The sequence below is a fragment of the Perca fluviatilis genome, chromosome 14, assembly GCF_010015445.1.
Source record: "Perca fluviatilis chromosome 14, GENO_Pfluv_1.0, whole genome shotgun sequence".
Taxonomy (NCBI): domain Eukaryota; kingdom Metazoa; phylum Chordata; class Actinopteri; order Perciformes; family Percidae; genus Perca; species Perca fluviatilis.
The window spans coordinates 6,412,580-6,433,155 of NC_053125.1; the positions used below are offsets into that span (position 1 = coordinate 6,412,580).

At 41.7% G+C, this 20,576-nt stretch overlaps 2 protein-coding genes across 5 annotated transcripts in view; both read right to left on the reverse strand.

The window, feature by feature from the left end:
* The window catches only part of tbc1d14 (TBC1 domain family, member 14), a 40,486-nt gene extending 36,608 nt beyond the window's left edge, over nt 1–3,878 (reverse strand). Inside the window, exons 1-2 of one of the 2 annotated variants that reach the window (XM_039823420.1) lie at nt 3,805–3,878; nt 3,294–3,459 (exon numbers count right to left, since the gene is read on the reverse strand). In XM_039823420.1, the coding sequence (XP_039679354.1) occupies nt 3,294–3,342 (49 nt within the window). In that variant the 5' untranslated portion in view covers nt 3,343–3,459; nt 3,805–3,878. Of the gene's footprint in view, nt 1–3,293 lie in introns of both variants that reach the window. The other variant, XM_039823419.1, reaches the window with a different exon arrangement.
* Nucleotides 3,879–7,953: 4,075 nt separating this feature from the next.
* On the reverse strand, nt 7,954–20,019 carry kiaa0232 (KIAA0232 ortholog). Of its 3 annotated transcripts, none has more exons than XM_039823424.1 (8): nt 19,689–20,019; nt 17,050–17,619; nt 16,494–16,634; nt 13,305–13,374; nt 13,123–13,207; nt 9,584–12,974; nt 9,286–9,394; nt 7,954–8,114 (listed from the first exon to the last, which is right to left on the reverse strand). In XM_039823424.1, the coding sequence occupies exons 2-8, from the start codon at nt 17,284–17,286 to the stop codon at nt 8,098–8,100; spliced, it is 4,050 nt and encodes a 1,349-aa protein (XP_039679358.1). In that variant the 5' UTR covers nt 17,287–17,619; nt 19,689–20,019; the 3' UTR covers nt 7,954–8,097. The 3 variants fall into 3 exon arrangements, with proteins under 3 accessions (XP_039679358.1, XP_039679359.1, XP_039679360.1); XM_039823425.1 differs by lacking the exon at nt 19,689–20,019 and adding an exon at nt 19,497–19,518; XM_039823426.1 differs by lacking the exons at nt 16,494–16,634; nt 17,050–17,619; nt 19,689–20,019 and adding an exon at nt 14,554–14,663.
* Between the last annotated feature and the right edge of the window lie 557 nt (nt 20,020–20,576).

Consider the following 20,576-nt stretch of genomic DNA (forward strand, 5'->3'; position numbering starts at 1 on the left):
ACACACCAGAAACGTGTCGGACGGGGCGCTGCTGCTGCTGCTGGCCTCATCTGTACACATCTATGTTTCCCATTGATAAAATGCATTGACGGCAAAATAGGCTATAGGCTACGTCATTTATTAATATGTATTTGTGTCAAAATGACATATAAACATCTTTTCCTGTTCTATTTTGCCTGCAAACGTTTCCAACACGCTTGCGTGTCGCGTGAAAAATAGGCGTCGCTCCCATTTCTAGCAGGCACGCGTTTTCGAGCCACGCCTGAGACGTGCGTGTCACGCAGGCAGTGTGCGAGCTCTAACCTGTTACCATGGGAGCCGAAATACAAACGGACACGCTCACGCCACGCAGCCAGGGTGCAGCTGGCCTTAAGCTTGCGACGCTCATGGACAGAAACGAGCGTACCGCTCCCGTTTCACACTTAGAATGTCATGAATCCCCATGACTTCAGAGAGCACACAAGCACCACAGCACCGTTGTTGTAGCTGTATGAACACACTTTTTCTTTTTTTAAACGGCAGCAGGGCCTAATGTTCTCCAAATGCTTCACACACACAAAGCCAGATTCTTAGCCAAGCTCTAAACCCTGACCTGCGGGTTGTCATGTGAGCCTGGTAGACTTTGTCACAAAACACAGCAACAGGTCGGTCCTGTGCCACTGTGGAAATCATCTACAACCAGAGGTCACTTTAAAAAAAAAAAATAAATAAATAAAAAGTCTGAATCTGTACAAACTGAGTCTTTAATATTAGCGCCGCGTGCTGCTGTAAAACGGGCACGGTTTTGAAATCTAGATTTAAAATATAAATGCAATGGCACTCAGCATTTAAATGCATTAGCAGTGAACTGTTAGGGCCACGCCAGCATAGACATGTATGCTCTTGTTTTAATAAGTCATGATAAAAGCAAAGGGTGGCTCTTATTGTCTGTTCAACTTGAAAACACCCAGGTTGAGCACACACAGCAATCTTGTTCTGCGAGTCTTATTAGACATCATCATCACTAGAATTATTTTCAACTTAGGTCACAACTTAAGGTTAACACTATGCCATCACAAATTCTGAATTATGTGGGAAATGCTTAAGTGGTTTTCTAAGAAAGTGTTTCTGGGTTTGGGTGTGGTCCTTTGGGTCACCGGGACCCGAAGGACCACACAAGGATGATGTACTTCCGTTTATTTTGTTGAGAATTGCTCTCTAAACCCTGTCTCTTGTACAGTAAGTAAGTAAAGTTTGTTTCCTAACACACTTAAACACCATTTAAGCTGACCAAAATGCTGTACAAACGAGCACCAAGGTGCTGCATTAACCCTTGTGTGGTCCTTCGGGTCACCAGGACCCGAAGGACCACACAAGGGTTAAGACACTCCTTCAGCCAAAGATTGGAATGCATGGTGTGTGATGCGTACATAATACAGGGCACATGACATAAAAACTATTTGAGAAGTCCCCGTTCCCCCAGCCTACATGACTCTTTCAATTCAGCTGCATTTCTTGCAGGAGGATGATGAGCAAACAAAGTCCTAGTGGATAAAAGTTGAAACTGGATTGGAGCAAGTGTTTGGTTTTTGTATTGGTTTTTACATGCCGAAAGGAAGACTGGCTTTAGCAATTAATTCACAAAAAGGTTACGAGTCACTGTTTAATAGCTTTGGGGGTTAAACGTTTAAATCTCAGCAAGTGCCACTTGATACTTTAAATGTATGCCAAAATGAATACCATTTTCTGGCTGAATTAATGACTGGCTTTAAACAATTCACAACACGTTCTCGTGTGCGTTTTAAGGTCCAACGTTGAGATCATATATCCCAATCAACTCTCTCGCGCCACGCGGTTCAAAGTAGGTATTACAGCTACAGTAGCCTTCACGCTTTTTTATGTCGCCGTCTCTTGCTCTTTTCAATCTCCTTTTTCTGGGCGAAGAGGAAATTTGGATTTTGAATACGTGTGCTCCTCCATGTTTCCTTCTTCCTACTTGCCGGGGCCGGGAGCAAAATTACAAATCCCACTATGGCCACGCCAAGACCCGCCCTACGAAGCAGCTCGATTGGTTGGGGTTAGGCATTTCACCTCGAGTGGTTAGGGTTAGGGGATTGGTCAGGGGATAGGACCTGTGCATGTAAGCATGGACGCCTGGCCAATAGTAGTGTGTGAATGCTATTGAAGGGCGGGTCTTGGCGTGGCCATAGTGGGATTCGTAATATCGCGGGCCTGGAAGCTACGATACCCATTAGCAGCATTAGCAGCATTAGCAGCATTAGCAGCACCTGTGAGTTCATCACGTGACAGCGAAAATGCGAAAGGCGGAGCAGTATGTCCTGTATGTCCCTTACCAGCTTACATATTTCAAGATGGCGCATGAATATGGAGCGTCTACCCCAGTTCATGCAAACGCAAATGTAAAATTTCAAGCCAATAGGAATACTTGGAATTGATGGTGGAGGTAAATATTCATGAAAAAAGGACAAGTTGGTGAACGGGCAACACCGATTTTGATAATGAACAACTTATACACGTTACACACTGGACCTTTAACTGTGCGATTAAAAGTTAAAATGTAATCTCAGAAACCTTTGGTATATTAAATGTATGCCGAATAAAAAAAAACGGCTTAACCCTTGGTGTTGTCTTCACCGTCGGCCATGAACTTGTCATTCTGGGTCAAAACTGAAAACTGCGCTCTCTTTGGAACATTTTTTTTTAATGCCGTTGGTTCTTTTTGTAAACGTTTTGTCCCTCTTTTCAGCACTTTTTTTATTCCAGGTTAAATAAACCTAATTTAAATGACTTTAATGAATTTTTTGTTTGAAAAAGAGCAGAAATTATGAATTATTTTGACTAAAAGAATAGTTAAGATCAGAGGATGTTGAGTGAATCACAGACTGGTCAAAGTTTGGTCAGGATGCGGTTTTGAAAGCATTTAAAAACATTTTCTTTTTCAAATGCTGTGAAATGAAATAAAACATGGATGCATCCTAGTTATTTTGGGGCAATTTGGTTGTTAAGAAACCCATATTTCTGATATAAAAAAAACTTTGAAAAGGGGTCAAATTAGACCCGAGGACAACACAAGGGTTAAATAAAATCACAAAATGCTACGTCATGGTTTATCAACTGTGTAAAATGTACAACATTTGAGGCCGTATTTAACCCAAGTCATTTAAAAATGCAGTTTGGTGTGACTTGTAATGTTACCATGGGGGGCACACTGCACATCCAGTATCGGGTCACAGTTCATGTGGTAGCCTACGTATGTAAACAGTGATAGTATACATCACATCACGGTTACCTACCGCAGCGGCTGTCTCTCCGGTCCTGGGTACCGTGTCTCGTGTTCGCCATGATGCCGGTTGGATGCTACAGGTGAGCGGCAGGTAGCCGCCGGCTGGAACGGTGCATGGTGGTGATGATGCTGGGACTGCTGCTGCACCACCCTACCTCCCTTTCGCCTCAACGCAGCTTAGAGCACACACAAACAGCACCAGTGTGAGGCAATGTGTCGGGACAAACGCATAAATTCACCTCAGCGGGACGGGTGGGAGGGGGGACATGAGGCTGTAAACAAGAAACACCCCGTCTAAGCACACTTGCTCGCAAAGTGCACTTGCTGCTGACGCCAACTCGATGGGTTTAGCAGCGTTTCCTCATATATGCAGCCAAATGAAGTTCAAATGCGAGACTTTTTTTTTCTTCTTTCTTTTTTTTCCGCTCTCACAGCATCCCTACAGGAGAGGAACCGCTTCTCCGGTGTTATTTAAACCGACGCATTTCACAAGTTTATCCGGTATCGTTAACATTTCGTACCTGTTTTGACGCTTCCGCCGCCATTTTAAAACAAACTTGTACCGTTGAGTGCGTTGTAATCGAGTCAAGAATGTTGACCGTTCGATAGATTCACCTGTCTGGGACTGAAGGCATTAATAATCGACCTCGCAACCTGACAACCTACACACTTTGGAAAGAAAGAACTCGAACTGTTACGCGAGATTTTCAATGTGTTATAACTTTGGTTAATGTTAAAAAATATATATTATATTTGTATAATATTGTGTGTTTCCTTTTTAAGGCTTCAAAATAGTTTTATTCTTAGAAATTAGGAATATTATTCCTAAATGTTGGCCTACATTATTGGGCGGCAAAATTATTATTATAATTATTATTGGATGAAACATGTCCACCTGTTTAATCCCATTCAATCAATCAATCTAGATTGTATACGCCTGTTGTGCAGTTCAATTTGTTTTACTGGTGACTGAAACATAAAAAAAATAAAGTATACCAAATGTGATTAGGAAATTTAATGCCGGGTATTAAATAATTGATTTCTTTCACTTATTTTGTAACAATAATTACTGCCAGATTACACAAAATATATTGAATTTTATATCTATTATATTTTATAAATGTGTTTCAAAAAGAGTATCAAGCTATCAGATATATAACCACATTCCTAACCCTATTTTAAATACTAGAAAATGTTTCCAAAAAATAACATGTATTGCCTGATAAAAGAAAAAGTGATGTTAATATTATTTCATTATAACCTTTTGGATGGTGTCCACTAAACAATATATAGAACAATTTCTCCAATGGCAACCCACAATAACAAAAATAAATGGATATGTCCTAAAATGCTTCCATTACAATATTATTGCGCATCAGCAGCCAATCCTAACTAAAGCATCATATGGGATATGAGAAATGAGCTGGCTGATCCTCCTACAGCATCGTCACCCTGCCCTCTAGTGTTAGCGTCAGGTCGTGGATTTGAAAATGTCAAGCTGCTTTTGCTTCCTGTCTAAGTTGTCACCACTTACAAAAATACACTAAATTCAAAATTATAATAAAAAATAAAAACACAGGGGAATTCATAGGCTGAGGTTTGGTTTATTCCTTTATTAGATGTTAAGAAAAATCCACAATGAAACAAAATAATTTACTCAGGGTGTACATGAAATTAGAACACATCTACTCAGGATAGATGGATTTAGGGACATGGAGGAAAGGGGGGTGGGGGTGAAGGACCGTCTAGGTGGGAATGAAAAGATGAGGAAGTTTTCAGTGCTGGATATGTTCTTCAGACCACGGTGCGATTGACCCCGTCAGTGTCGTTCCAAATGCATATACCCTCACTGAATGCATTTTTCTCATCATACGTGTTTTTGTTGTTTTCCCCCCCCAACATGGCCTATTAAAATGGAAGAATTAAATGAAGAAAGGTGGGATGCATTCCTTTCGACTCCCATGTTAAGTGCTTTTTGGGACTTAACCACTTGCACACATTTGCTCACAGATTCACACTCACAACATTCTTTCAATCACCGATTTAACCTCACTTGTATTTTTTTATTCTTTTTTATTCAACCAAAATATTGTTAAATCCAACATAAAAAAAAAACAAGTGTGATGTTTGCATGCTGCATTTTTTAGAGACCGTCAATGATTGGTTTCGGTTTTCTCTCAGGCGTCCCTCACGCAAAAGTAATCAACATGCAAAAATGAACAGAATGACTTTTTCTCCATATATTCTTGGATGTTTACATGCGCCAAGGTATTGCATAGGACTCTCAGGGCTCTTTAATTCCCCTCCACATTGCGAATGCAATCTACAATGGCTTAGTTCTTTTTTTTTTCTCCCTAAAGCTATAGCTCTAAGTTAATGACAGTCACCTCTGTGGTTTACTCCTGTCAATAATCTCTGCTCTACAATCAAAGAAAGGTTTTACATTGATGCATCAATGCACTGTCACAGGTCTGAGTGTAGATTATGCAGTAATGCTTATATTAAAAAATTCCTGAGTGTCTGATGACTGTCAAAGAAAGGTGACAAGACCCAGAAGTTGGAGTACCTTTCATTCAGCTACTTCGGGGAGGGGGAGTCGCTTTTCTTTTTCTTTTTCAATTGAAGTGGCATTGGATTGAACAAACCATACATACAAGCTTTGCATTTTTAAATGAGGAAGCCATTTTCCAAAGCCATGCCCGCAATAGAGACACCTTTACCTGCGACAGTGCATTACAGAGTCTGCTCACACTGCTGACCGGTTTTTCATTGCCCACTAAAGGAGGGATGATTTCAGTTGTCTGTGCTTCAGTTTCATGGTGTGACAAATAAGTCACCCTGCTACTGTCCTCGTAACCGGTTTGAAAGTTAAATCGAAAGGTAAGAAAAAAATGTATTACAAATTGCACAATGCATTTCTCTGCAGATGCTTGGACTTAAATTTAATTTTCAAAGCACAGGTCACAAGAGGGGCCAGTCCAACCACACCTCAATCGTTTTATAGCTAATTTGTTCAGGCTGTTTCAAATTTAGGGGGGGGCGGGGGGGGCACTTACTCATTTGCATTTTTTCACGTGAATGTACTGTATGTTTCTGCATACATTCAGGTTTCTCGGAGATAAAAAGGTCTAGTGCACTCATTCTGAACCAGTGCCTTTACAAGTTCTGTTGCCAACACACAAACAGTGAGACATTACTCAATATTTCAACAAGATATATTGTAAACCAAAAAAAAAAAAAAAAACACACACACACACACACACACACACACACACACCTCATATGGGGAAAATAAACAAACAAACATTTTGTACCTTAGTGTAATTATGCCATGTTTTTGGTTTGACCACCACCCCGGCCACTGGTTTTGTTAGACATTTGTTACATTAGTTGCAGCATGGACAATTAACCATCAGTCAATGCTGAGTTTGTCCTTTCTGCTTTGGGGACAAGTAACTGAAAAGATGGGTAGCAACGTGAGATGTATTATCTGCACGTTATTTCGGCTTATTTCTGCTGTTACAGGCCTGACATTAAGAGAAAAAAAAAAAAAGACACATTAAGCAAGAGCCGCGATCAGGCTAAACTTTTTCCTCTCTTTTTTTCTTCTTTTCACAATTTTTCGCAAAAAGATATTCATGGAGTCTGACTGTCTGGACTACAAACAAAACTAGGCTATGCCATCTACTTCTCACAGCCGTATTGTGGAACTGCAAATTCAAAAAAGGTTTTTGAACATATTCATAGCACCAATAGTCTGTACCATAGAAATTACAAAAAAATTAAAAACAAAAAGGTTTCATTCAGTTGCAACACAGGTGTCTGCAGAAATGGCTGTAGTCATGTTTTTTTTTATGATGTTTTAACCCAAAACACAAACTTTTTTTTTTCTTTTTATCCCCCAATTCTTTTACAGCATTGCATTTCAAGTAGATTATTAGTATTCTTTCCAACAAAACTCCTTTTGATTTCCTGTTTTTTTTATTTTTAAAGGATTTTTTTATTATTATTTTAGCCTCACAAACCATACTATTTCTACTACTAGCTTCTGTAGGACTATCACCATTCAAAAATCAGACTCATTTATGATAACTTTTCACACATGGGGAATTTCGGGATAGAAAGAAGAAAGCTGCACACATTCTCTACTTCACATTCAGAAAGTCTTCCAAAACAAACTATTTAAATTAAACTCTCAAATGCTTACACAACTCAAAAACCTCAACATCCTTATATTGTCTTTCTGAACACAAGATGGAAAGTAGAGGATGCTCTAGCAGTCGTTTCACACAAGATTATGTTCAACTAGGGAAAAGAGTGAGAGAGACTGGCTGGACGAACACACATGCACAACCATTCAGATACCACCAACAACCAGTATCCTAGCTCAAAAGCAAAATGGCGGGAACAAAACGGACGAGAATAGAACAAAAGATTGTCCCTACTACCTAACTGTGAGACTTGAATGAGGACCATTGTACAGAAGAATCAAATTAAACACATTCTAAAATGCCTAAAATGCATGTCTGCACATTGCATCACTCAAAGACTGAACATATTTTTTGAGTTTTCCTATTTTTCTCTCGCTTTTTTTTTGTTGATCTGATTGTTGATTACACAAGGTTTTTAAGTTAGTAAATGAAAACCAGCAGGGTTATGTGTAGGTTTGTTTGAAGGGGTGTCAGAAAATGAGCCTACATTAGGTTTTTCCAGCTCTGAGATGACCCTGAATCTTTGCTGGTAGGAGGTCCAGTCACAAAAAGGAGAGGAAGGTTTCCTCTCTATGACAGGTGTCCTCTGCAAAACTGGAGTATTCAAATGTTGCTGCTCCCTGGAGAAAAGAAGTCAAGCAGAATGGTTAGATTGTTGCACGCGTGAATATCCATGCTGCAGCTGACCGACTGTCCTGTTGATTTCTTTACCGCCGGCATCTGTTGTATTTTCCAACTGACGGTTCAGATTCCGGCGAAGCGACATTGCGAGGAATTTCAGCTTGATTGCCACCGACAACGTTTTTCTCAAAATCCCTCAGTGGATTTTGATAGCAGTTAACCAAAAATGGGGATACTATTTAGATAGCTCACATATTTTGATGGTTGTTATAGGGGACGCTGCTGGCCAGTAGTGTACAGGTCAGTCTCTAGGATCCTGTCAATATTTGGTCAATCCTTCCCCATGAGAAACTCCTTTTGAGTCATAATAGTCGGGAGGTTGCATATTTCAGTGTAATGCCAGCAACACATTTCATGAAGTATTTGAATGTGCTGTTCATGTAGCGCTATAGCACTGATTAACATCTATGAAGAGTGGAGTGTCAGTGTGGATCGGTTGTGGGAGGAAGGTTTAGGAAAATCGATCTTTGTTGGATTGATTGGATATCAATTAATAAAATTCCCAAATCGTTCTTTTAATATCTGCCTTTTCACCACGGATGTGGTGAAATGATCCAATTTAGTGGGGGGTCGGGGGGGGTGGTCGTCAATTCTTAAGGAAACATTAACATGGTGCATTATGAAAACTACTTGAGGGTTGCTTCTTGCTTGTACAATTTACAACAGAAGTTCTGAGAATCTCTTTTATATCCATGCAAAATTGGTATTGTAACTGACATTTTCCGGAAATGTAATTGAATTGGGACCTAGCCCTACTAGTGAATACAATTAAAAAAATGTAAATATTATATAATAATAATGTTAAGTAATAATAATAAATATCGTCTGCAGAGGGTTAAATGAGTTGATCGATGCATGGTGCAAGATTTCTCACTTTCAGAACCCGTTTTCAGCCACTACTCTGTGGGCACAGACATGCAATATGTATGTGTTGGATGTTGCCCACACATTTGTCTATAACGAACTAATACAAATAATATGTTGTTATAATAATAGAATATAAAATAATGAAACATTAACTGTTTAAATTCACTGGTTTGATGTGTTGCAAGAATGTTATGTGAATAAAATGGTAAAAAAAATGAAAGTCGTTTATGAAAACTGGTTTACCTGTACACTGAGATCCAGGGAAAAGGGGGGAACAGAGTGTGCTCTGCCACCAGCACTCGTCCTGCTGGGTGCCAGTTCCTCCCTGTCCACTTATATTTAACAGAGGGAACTGAACAAGACAAATGGAGAAGTGGTTAGTGTGTTTTAGCAAACCGCTGCCTGAGACGTCACAGGTGGAACCCATTTTACAGCTGATGACAAACCGTGTGGTTAGGCCAACACTTTTGTCAAAAACTCTCAGGCACACAGATCACAAAATATATTGATTTCTTAGGAGATCATTTTAAGAAAACCTCACCTCTGGCACATCTCCAACAAAGTCATAAGCAATCCCATACTTGTGGATCTGACCTGCTGGTGCAGATAAGCAGGACTGCTTTTCTCCTGAAGATTCCTCCTTTTGAATCTTGCCGACAGAGACATCTGTCTGTCCACCTGCAGTGGGTGCAGCTGCTGCCGTTTTGCAGTCTAAGCATATCTCTTGCTCCGCAATTGGCAGGAGGGTACTGGAGCCCTCCTGTGAATCCAGAGAGGTCTGGGCACTCTTCTCCATGCCAGACTTCTTTAATCTGGGTAAGAATTTACCAGATTCCAGTTCTGACTTCCCGTAATAAGGGCCCTCACATTCTGCATCCTCCTCCAGAGGTTTGAGGTCTGCCTGAGGATCATCAAAGACGTCCACCGGCGCCAGGACGGGAAAACTCATCTCCTCCTTGTCAGTTTCAGCCTCAGAATCACTCACTCCTCCAGGAGATAACTCCGAGGCCGAGATTGGTCGAAAATGAGTCCTGGGGGAAATGCGAATTGCCCTGTACTGCGTCCGGTTGATGCCATATATTCGTGGGTGGAAGGCGTCATTCTCAGAGTCCGAGCAAAGGATAGATTTGGGCTTGAACCCTGGACTGAATGATGCCATGTCCTCAGGCTCAAACGAACACTCAACATGGAGGACTTGAGAGAAGGGATTGTTCAGGTTGAAGGATGCAAACGGGTAATCTAAACCTTGCTCCTCACCATGCAAGCCTCCGTAAGATCCGAGCAAATCTTCATGGAAGATGAAAGAAAATCCCTTATTCAATCCATCTCCGCCTCCTTTAATGGCCTGGTCACTCTGCCCAAAGGACACAAGAGGCCTCCACAGGGGCCTGTGCCCAGGGGCAAAGCAGCTACCAGTGTTCATGAACACATCTGTGCCAGTGATGGTAAGCATATCTGAGCTGGAAGCGGAAGCAGATGCAGATGCAGCTGCAGCGGCACACTGCAGCAGGCTATCTTGGGTGTCACTTGGCGGCAAAACAGCCCAATTCTTATCACCACTTAGTGTCTTCAACTCTCCATACACCCCTCCTAGGATGAATGATGTATTCTCCTTGTCAGAGTTCAGGTCCCAGGGCTTGGACGGAGTCATGTAATCCCCGGCACCATCTACCTTGGAGAGTTTGTTTTTGGCTAAGTCCTGTTCTTCTTTCTTGCCTTCCCAAAGGTGATACTCTGAGCGCTGCACTGCTTTTTTCTGAGGTCCCTGAATTGGAACTCCCTTTGCCTGCACTTCCAGACAGCTGCAGCAGTAACTGCCTGACTCATCGGAGAATAGCCCCTCGCTTGGTTTTTCTGCTCCTTGCTTTGACGTTACAGATTTGTCATCTCCTATTGCAGTCCAAATATCCTTTATTATCCCTGAGCTGTAGTCATCACTGTGTTGGTTTGTGTTGTCCGAAAACATGCCAGTGCTGTACTGTTCACTCTTATCCTCTTCCAATGCTATACCACAAATGGACTCCAATTTAGATTTTTTGGTGAAGGTCTGATTGGATGCTGTACTAATACTGACATCCTCACACTTACGGCCAGGGTCTTCTTGCAAAAAATCCAAGATTTCCTCCTCCAGATATGTACCAGAGAGAGGAGGGATTACACAAACAATCTCTTCGTTGCCAATTTGAGCAGCATCCTCCGCTGGAACATTTCCTTGCTCGTTGTCTGAACGAGTCTCCTCTGAATGTGACCACGGACTGCAAGTTCGTGTTGAAAGGTTCGAACAGTGTTCAGTTTCGTCAAAGGCACTATTTTTGGTCCATATTAGCAAACGAGACTGTTTATGCGGATGGGGGTCAAGACAGCTACTAGAATCTGTGTTGTTTTCATGACCAATGGTGAGTGAGTCACGGGAAAAAGGAAAAGTGGGGCTGTCATACTGCAGCTCAAAAAGAGAGAAGCAGGACGAGTTCAAACCAGACGGTTCACTGGTGGCTTCAGGGACAGGTGGCTCCTCCAGATTTCCAGATAGTGTGCTCAGGGTAAACGAAACACTATCGAAAAGGGGGGAGAGTCGAACGGGAGAGTCTCCTACGAAGCTTTCTCCGTCTATATCTTCTGAAGTAGATGGCGAATAACATCCCCACACTTGAGCCATGTTTTCAAGATCCTCCATTAAGAATCCAATAGATCCCGAAGCTTCCTGCGAGTCTGCCCGTATTGCACTTTTCCCTTGCTGCTCAAGGCCATCTAACACTAAACAACATTCTGCCTCAACGTCTCTTTGCTCTTTGCTTTTTTGTCGAATCATGCTTAAGATTCGACTTTCCTGTACAGAGTCTGAGGCACTAGTATCCAATATGGATTGATAAATGTCAACTTCATAGAAGTGAGTGAATTCAGACAGATGCTCGTCATCTAAATCTCTACTATCCTCTGGCTGAGGGCAGCTTGAGGTCCCAGTGAGTTCAACAGTTTCATCTTCTGCTTCGCCAGGCCCTTCCACAAAGTGCCCATCTACAAAGGAGCCTGCTGCTAGGTAAGCTCTATGGTAGCTCTCATTGGCAATGCAGATTCCCTGGATTCTCTCCGGCAGCCTCTCCATGTCTGCTGACAAAGCAAAGCCATCAGGAGAGTCTACCTTGTTTCTGTATTTTGTTTCCAGCTTGCTTTGTCTGCTGCTGAAAGGTACAAAATACTCTGTGATGGGCTCAGTGTACCAAAGTGGCTCCTCCATGTATTCCTTTTTGTTTCTGGCCTCAACTCCGGACTCTTTCCCTTCCTTCCAGCCTGGATCTTTACGAATCTCCTTCAGAGGTCTCTTCCCCTTTTTGTAAAGCTGTGGTTGTTTGGCAGCGCCTCCAATGGCACTGCTACTGCTCCCTCCTGTGTTTCTTCGCTCCTCTCTGTCGATTAACTTCACCTGTAGCTTCACCTGCCCACTGTTGCGTGTTCGCTTATTCTTTGCAGCCTCCCTGGATTTGTGCCTTATTCTAACTGCCTTGCTTCTGGATGACTTCAAGTCACCCTGGTTCCCACTTGAGCTGGAGCCCGCCTCACTAGAGCCAGAAGACCAAGATCTGGGTCTGTACTTGCCCTCAGATCTGTGTCTCGTCTGTCTCTTCGAGTGGACGGTAGATTTCTCCTCTGCTCCTGCACCACCATGGTATCGATTTTCTTTCTCCCTCTTGCTTCGTCGTTGCTGGCCTCTCTCGTTGGTCACAGTAGTGATGGTACCACATGCTTCGAGGTTTCGCTCCTTCGCAGCCTCACCTTCACTGTTGCAATCTTTTGGGGAAGAGGTGTCTGTGCTGGTCTGTGGGGCCGCAGATGATGAACTTGAATACGCGCAGGCCTTAGCTTTGTTCCACACCGTCATAATCTCTTGGAGACAAACAGGTTTCTCTGACAAAGGAGGAAAGGCTTCATAATACCTGCAGTCAAAACAGACAGAGAGAAAACTTGATTTAAATCCATTCATAGCAGCAGAGTTCAAATAAACAAATGCACGGGTTGTGTTCTGCAGCCACTTTTTGTAAATGCGCATATTCATAGGTCCACAATATACATGATGTAGCTTACATTTCCACCTGGTCCTTTGAAGAGGGGGACTCAGCTCGCTCCGGAGACTGAGAGCCATCAGATTTCTTTTGAATCTGTTTTTCCTCTGTAAAAAGCACATTAAGACAATTTATTAGAGCAATTATTATTTAACTTCTTTTGTTTATATAAAAAAATATGATAATAATGGTCTTCAACCAAACCTTTCTGTTTGTTTTGGATGTCCTTTAGTTTAGAGCAAAGCTCTTCAACCAGGCTCTCAATTCCAGAGTTCTGCACAAATGAGACAAAACAGAAACAGATTTTTGAGAACTCAAACTAAATATTGTGAACAGCAGATTACATGATGTATTCGTATACTTGTGAATGCGACAAAACTTTGAGCTTGAACAATAGTTGGAATTGGTCTGAGCACATTTCAACATACAAAACATATTTGGCAAAAGTTGTATGCCCAGCAATGGGAGTGAAAAACATTGTTACACATCTGAAATGAAAAGTAAAAATGTAATCAAATGTGGCCGGGTTGGCTCACTTGGTGGAGCGGGCGGACATGTGTGGAGGTGTATGCCTCGTGTATGAACAGGGTTCGGGTCCGACCTGTGGCAGTTTCCTGCATGTCCTCCCCCCTCTCTCTCCTGTTTCCTATCTAGCTGTTCTTTCCATTAAAGGCTGAAATTACCAAAAAAAAAAAAGAGGCATATCTTACAGGTACTGTAGAACAGGAATGACTGATGTCAATGTCAATATCATGGTAGAGTACCGGTACTACATTGTAGTGATATACTGTATTATAGGGATTAGTTAACTACTTAACAAAATCCTACCCAGGTATTTTAAGTGGGACACTGAATACCTGCTTTAGACTTTTTTTTTAAGATAAAAAGAAGCAAGCCGTGATGTACACAAAACAATCATTTTCTTTTTCTACCTTCAAAACAACATGACTGACAAGATCCAGTAGTCTTAGGTAAGAATGCAAAGTTTCTAAAAGCTACATTGACCCTTAATGTGACCCAAAACTAAGAATGAAAGGCATGGGGTTGACCCAAGTCAAACCAGCTGATGGCTGAGCTTAGGCATGCTCTGCCATGACTGTCCTATATTTAGCTATGGTGCAGAAATGCTTTCAAAAAAATTTAAAATTAAAAAAAAGGGGCTAAGCAACAGTACAAGTGATTACCTCACTATGTCCTAAGACACTAGAAATTTACTACATATCCTGTTTAGCTTATTGCCTTCTCACATTGAGCAATATTATGCGTAAAAAACATAACAAGGGTTTGAAATAAACAAAACAACAATGTTCAAATGCAAGCTTAGATCAGGTAGGCACTGGCAAATGGCCTCAAAAAAAAAAAAAAAAAAATCACAACATAGTTGCTCCTGAGTCTCCTGACACTTTAGCTCACTCATTTCCTGATCACTCTCCCGGAAAATAATATTCCTTACCATGCCACTTCATGAAAAGCAAAGCAAAGTTTTCTCTTGCCCTGCGTTTCCTCTTGCATCATTGTGCTAATGCCGGTCAGCTGACAGCCGACCGACTCTGCCGCTCACTGCTGCAATCCTGTGCAGTGTGTACTGGTTAAAAAATAGACTGCAGAATCCAGTCCCGAGAGAGGAGCGCAACACTCCTCCTCTTGCCTTGCAGACCCTTCCCCCTACCCTCCCTCCAGCTTTATGTTGTGTCATTCTCAACTAAATCACACCTCCCTTACTACTGCAGGCCATTGAAGAAAGTTTAAGTACTGTAAATCTATCTGTAGCTTTTTTAAGTCATAGGTATGGAATCAAATGAATATGCTTACATGCAAATGACACTCCTTCGAATGTCATGCATTATAAGTGAGGATAGCATTGTTTTATATCAAGGCAGGGCTCTCCCTGCCATTATACGGCTTAGGGTCTTAGGGATAGGACCTCAACAAATGGGGTCCCAGTACTTTGCGCGAGCAGGATGCCTGGCCAATCTTAGCGCTTGAAAGCTAAGCAGGGCGGGTCTTGCCTACAAAGCAAAACGGGTGCATAATAATGCCTCGTTGCTGTAAGCGCCATAGCTCTCATGCCATTCAAATGTTTTGTTGAGGATTTTTCTATTGAATCTAAATCTCCTTCCCTTTAAAGTTCCAGTGCGCGACTATTCAATGTTAATGAACGTTCGTTACATTCAAGCCGTTGCCAAATGAGTTGATACAAAGCTAATTTAGACTATCAGCTCCACAAAACTCTCTGCATTTCGCAGTATGGCTATGTTTACAAAATGGTGTAGTTCGGCGACATTCGCGCGCAGCAGCTCAAGTGATGAGTTATACGTCACCGCTAAAAAAGAAAACTGCAGCCCTGGAAACTAAGAGGACTGCTGCAACAAGTGAAGACCCGAAAAAGGGCCCACAAAATGTTTCGCAGTGATTGTACTGCTAAGAAGACTTACGCGTTCAGCAGGAGGACTAAAACCCCAAAAAGAAAGTGACCAAATCCCCAAAAATAAATTGACAGACAGCGAAGACAAACACGGATAACCATTGTTGTGGCTTTTCCTAGTTGGAAGAAGCTGAAAAAGGTCAGACACGCTGCTCTTCAATAGGTTAGCAATGGGTTTTGTAATGTATTAGGGAGTAGGAATTATTGCCATTTCATTTACTTGCGTCATGTGGATGCACCGTGTGGTTGTCATTACTTAGAATTCCTCATTGGGGCTATGCACTATACCTTTAGGATTTTTGTTTTTTTAACTTAATTAAAATAGGCTAAACTGTAGTGTAGTGAGTTTGTGCTTATTTGGCTAATTATTTTATATGGCTTTGGGTAATCGACACAACCACGACGCTTTATGCAAACAAATGTGTGCAATTGAGCGTATGACATCATTTGTTTATTGGCATTTCTTTAAACCATCATAATCGTCTCGGTTGCAACGGAGAAATTCCTGAAGTGGAGCGTCAAGGATATAGACTACCTTTTCAGTGACGACTAATTGAAGTCAAATGAGCTGACAATGCATGTAGAATGAAGATCTTCTCTTGTTCAATGCTTTAGCCACCCACATTGACATAGCTTCATTCAGTGTCTATTCACCGTGATTTATGCAATTAATATCTGCATGACTGCACCTTAACATACAACAAAGAATACTAACATTTCTGACATGCCTTCTGTATTCAGAATTATTTTCATTCAAAAGTTTCATATAAGACGATGCAGGGCAAAGAGTTATCGCTTCAACGCATTACTAATGACTTGTTTGCATTATTATTACAAAGCCATAGTGATTCAAGTAAGTATCATTTTACACTACAGAAAAATAAAAGCATAACTTGATTAACACCATCCTCATAAATCATGAAAATCACAGGATTACAACAGTCAGCTTGAGTGACAATGCTGCTTACTTCATCAGATGCAGAGCGGAGGCATTGCACAGCAGCTTGCTTCTTCATTTCCTCAAGACTCAAGTCGGTCCCTCCTTTCTTCTTACTCTTGCCCCATTTCTTCCCAGTTCCCTTCTCCCAGCCCAAGAAGATGTCATTTTCCTTTAACACATACCGAGAAAAGACAAAAAGTCACTCACAAAAGGACAAAACAACCTTTTTTAAAGCACAGAAACATTACTCATTTACATTACACTCTAAACATTTCTATAGAAGAAATTAGCACACTAACACAGCAATCTGCATGTCAATGACTGTAATGACAAATGACAGGAATCAAAAGGAGGAATTAGTCAGTGGTAGAAGTACCATGATGTGAAAGAAAAGCCTCTCCTGGCAAATTGATGTTTTCCTCTACCTAGGCCATTATATTTACACACTAACTTCCCCTCCTGTATAAAGCCCACCGATTACTCATGTGATAATGCAAAACATTGACCGTAACAATGACAAACAAAAACTTTGTAAGCGTTTTGACTTTGACTAGAAATATTTCTTTAAGGTTGTGGGAGCCCACCTGGTCCTGCAGATCATAGTCGTAACTGTCATGCAGGAGAAGGCTGAGGACGTAGCGGGTGTAAATCATGGCATCAATCCCGCACTTCTCAAGCTCCTGGCAGAGCCAGCTTTGTACTGGACCCAGCGACTGGAGCACGGACATCTCTGAGGCAGGCAGAGGGCCCGCGAGGGGGTAGGGGCAAGAGAGGTTTTCAGGAGGAGCAGGACCGTCTGAATCGGTGCTCACTGGACGCATGGGACCTCAGGTGTTGGCCATTCTCAGGTGGAGCAGCATTGTGATGGGTAGTTACTGTAGGGTGGTCGGTGGAGAAGGGTACAGAGAGAGGATGAAGCAGAACCTTGGGAAGAGAGGGCAGTCACTCCAGCAGGACGCACTGAAGGGGCTCTACATGGGGAGGCATGTAGGATGTTTTTTTTTAATTATTGCTTTGAGCAAACGGGGGATTTTAATCGTCAGGCATGGCTTATGCTGCTGATAGATCTCAGCTGCTGAGCAAAACACAGAATGTGTTTGCGTCTCAGTCGGAGGGGTCCATTTTGGGGCTACGTCTTACTTCACCGGCACAACCTGAAACAGAGGGGGAAAAAAAAACATGCTTCAGTTTCTCATAAATATTTTCAATATTGAATGAAAGCAAAGATATAGTCAAAGACCTTACACATAACCACAGCACAGAGCCAAACAGCTAAATAAATGCATTTTTTTTTTTTTTTTTTTTATAAATGGGAAAGGAAATAGGGAGACAAATGTTGACTGATCCTACCACACAGCATACAAGTTGACTGTGAATAGCCTCGATTACTAGCAAGCTAATGGCTCCTGAGAGAGCACAAGCTCTTTAAATAATGCAAATAGCACTCACAATCATGACAGCTTATTGAGATAGTATAAGACCTACAGTATTTAAAGTGATTAACATGTTAAAAAAGTAATGTCCTCAAAATACAGCATATTTACTACAAAGTGACCTCTGACATTAATGTGAAAGTACCTCAAACACTATTCAAATTTGTATGTGTAATGACCCACCTGTTAAGTAAATGTGACATAACAAAAGAACTAAATGAGAGAGGTGGCCATGACCACGTAATTTTGAAACACCTGATACAAGGCTTTATAAAACGTATTAAACAGGAAGCACCACTTTGCTTATTATTCCCTTCATTACAATCACAAAATAACAGCTGTATAGTTTCAATTGTGAGTAATACAACCAAATATCTCCTAGATTTGTGCCAATAACAAACAACAAGCAAACTCTAGCTAGAATGACTGTGTGGCTGTCAAGTGCATGTGTTTCACATAGCAGCAGCGGATTAGGGGACAGACGTGAGGAGCAAATGGAGGCTGCGCCGATTTGATTGGCTGGCCTGGTCGTCACTCAACAGTAGGATATTATAGGTTTACCCATTAGATACGTCAAAAGGGCAAGATAATATGCGATATAATATGCCACCATACTATTTCAGCAGGCATCACCCTTTCGTGGAATAACATTGTCGGTTAAATAAATACAGATACAACAGCTAAAAGGTTAGCTAGCTTCATCGATAATTGCTAAACATGGCTGACCAGTGTCTACAACCCAGCTGTTTCTTGTATGCACACTAGCCCCGGCCGGCTAGCGCTTGACTGCCCTGCCCACAAACCAACTTTATCCTACAACCGATTTCTTATGGCAATTTCTCTGACATGGAAAATAACAAAAGTGCAGTTTGTGCCGTGTTAACAGAGTTACATACTTTAGCCTACTTCGGGTGCATTGTAACGTTGTGCAAATGTTTAACGTTATGGTTTACTGACATTAATGTTACACTGCTGGGCTATCGAGTGCGGCAATGCAACTAGCTACAGAACCAGCCAGGAACGATATTTAAGATGAAGCATTAATGTCATTGGTGATTTGGTAACGGCTGAAGTGTCAAGTAACGTTGTACCGACTTGTGGTATTAACATCGGTTAGCTAGCGTCACTTTGCAGTCAAATGGCAAGGTTAGCTGGACCACCGACCTTTAACGTTAGCCAATGAGCTAGCTAAGTTAGCCAAGTTAGCTAGCTACCGAGAGCTGCTCGTCTCCTGTTAGGCAGTTTATTATTTTGACGTTAACCTAACGTTCGTCATTCGGGTGAGACAAGAACGTTACATTGCAGTCTAGCGTGAATTAATTTTAACGCTAATCACGACCTCTTCCCGTCCCGCGAAGGCTAGCTAGCTAACGTTAAGTTGGTGTTATATGTCGGACAGTGAACGGAGGCTGCAGAGTGACATTAGAGCCCTGACGGTTCTCCATTAAATAGTTAACTAGCTAGCAAACAGCAACACGCTAACGTTAGGCCAAGTCTAAACTTTCAGTCGGAAACGTAGCACCCAAAATGGCCAAACGTCAACACAATATTGCAGAGATGTGCGATTCAGATTTAAACTAACGTTAGCTTTCACGTACGTTTGTTGTTGTAACCGAAAGGGGAGGAGGAGCGGCTGCCCCGGCGGGCTACCGGAGGACTGTCAGACGTTTTCTCTTCAAAATGTACGCCATATCGTCATACAGCGAAAGAGTAAACTGACTAAACAAGTAACACTTAACAGGGACAAAAACACCACAGTTTGACAAGAAAACTCCCAGTTGGTTACAAACCTGCCGCGGGCTGAAGTAAAGAGGAGCCGCGAAAGAGGAGCGGCTATTTCTCTTCCGCTGCCGTTCCGAGCTCGAGCTCTGGAATCCGCTGCGGTAGCATCGCGTATCATGGACGCCGACAGAAATGGCGCTGTTTTCACATCCAGTGCTTCTTCAACAGCGTCGAGGAAAACGGCGACATTCCGGCTCAAGCAGGAGGAAGGTCATTCCTCGATGACAATTACATCCAGAACCACAATGTCCGCTATCGAAAAGCCAGTTTCGTTCAGGGAAGGACTCCTAAATGCGCCACCATCCGCGTTCGTATCTAGGCAACAAGGCAAACCTCCCCTGTCCTACTCAGGTTTGATTCCTCCGCTAGGGTATTGCATCAGAAGCCCAACTAGTACTCTTCAAACTAAAGTCATATGATGAATGACATTGAGCAAATCAACACTCAAAACTAAAAAATGAATAAGCGATTCAATCTTCTCCTTTGGGTTCAAGTTTTAGGAATTATTAAAAAAACAAAAACACCAACTTAATAACTTGTCTTAGCACTATGTTATGGCTAGAGGGACACTATACACAATGGTATAGTATAATATCGTTACAGTTGATCGAAATAGTTTATTTACTGTGTCATTATTAATTACTCTACAATGTGTTTATGATGGTATTTTCATATAATGTCCATTTTAGCCTAATCAACATAGTCAACATTTATAAATGAAACCACAACAGGAATCAAATTCCTGTGCAATAACGCCATTTGTATGACTATAGCTTTGAGTTTTCGACTTCTTGCATGAACCGATAATTATTGGCCTTCGAAAATGCCCCTTTTTCAGTTATAGTTTTGACAAAGCAACCAAAACGGATTTTAGATTGATTTGTTTTTATTTAAAT

What these genes read in the sequence shown, in the direction of transcription:
- kiaa0232 (XM_039823424.1), bottom strand. Translation starts at nt 17,286, where the DNA reads ATGCGTCCAGTGAGCACCGATTCAGACGGTCCTGCTCCTCCTGAAAAC. An exon ending in CATCCAAAACAAACAGAAAG is followed by an intron (nt 13,208 to 13,304) that starts GTTTGGTTGAAG and finishes TGCTTTTTACAG; the next exon opens with AGGAAAAACAGATTCAAAAG. An exon ending in TTGTTGGAGATGTGCCAGAG is followed by an intron (nt 9,395 to 9,583) that starts GTGAGGTTTTCT and finishes TGTCTTGTTCAG; the next exon opens with TTCCCTCTGTTAAATATAAG.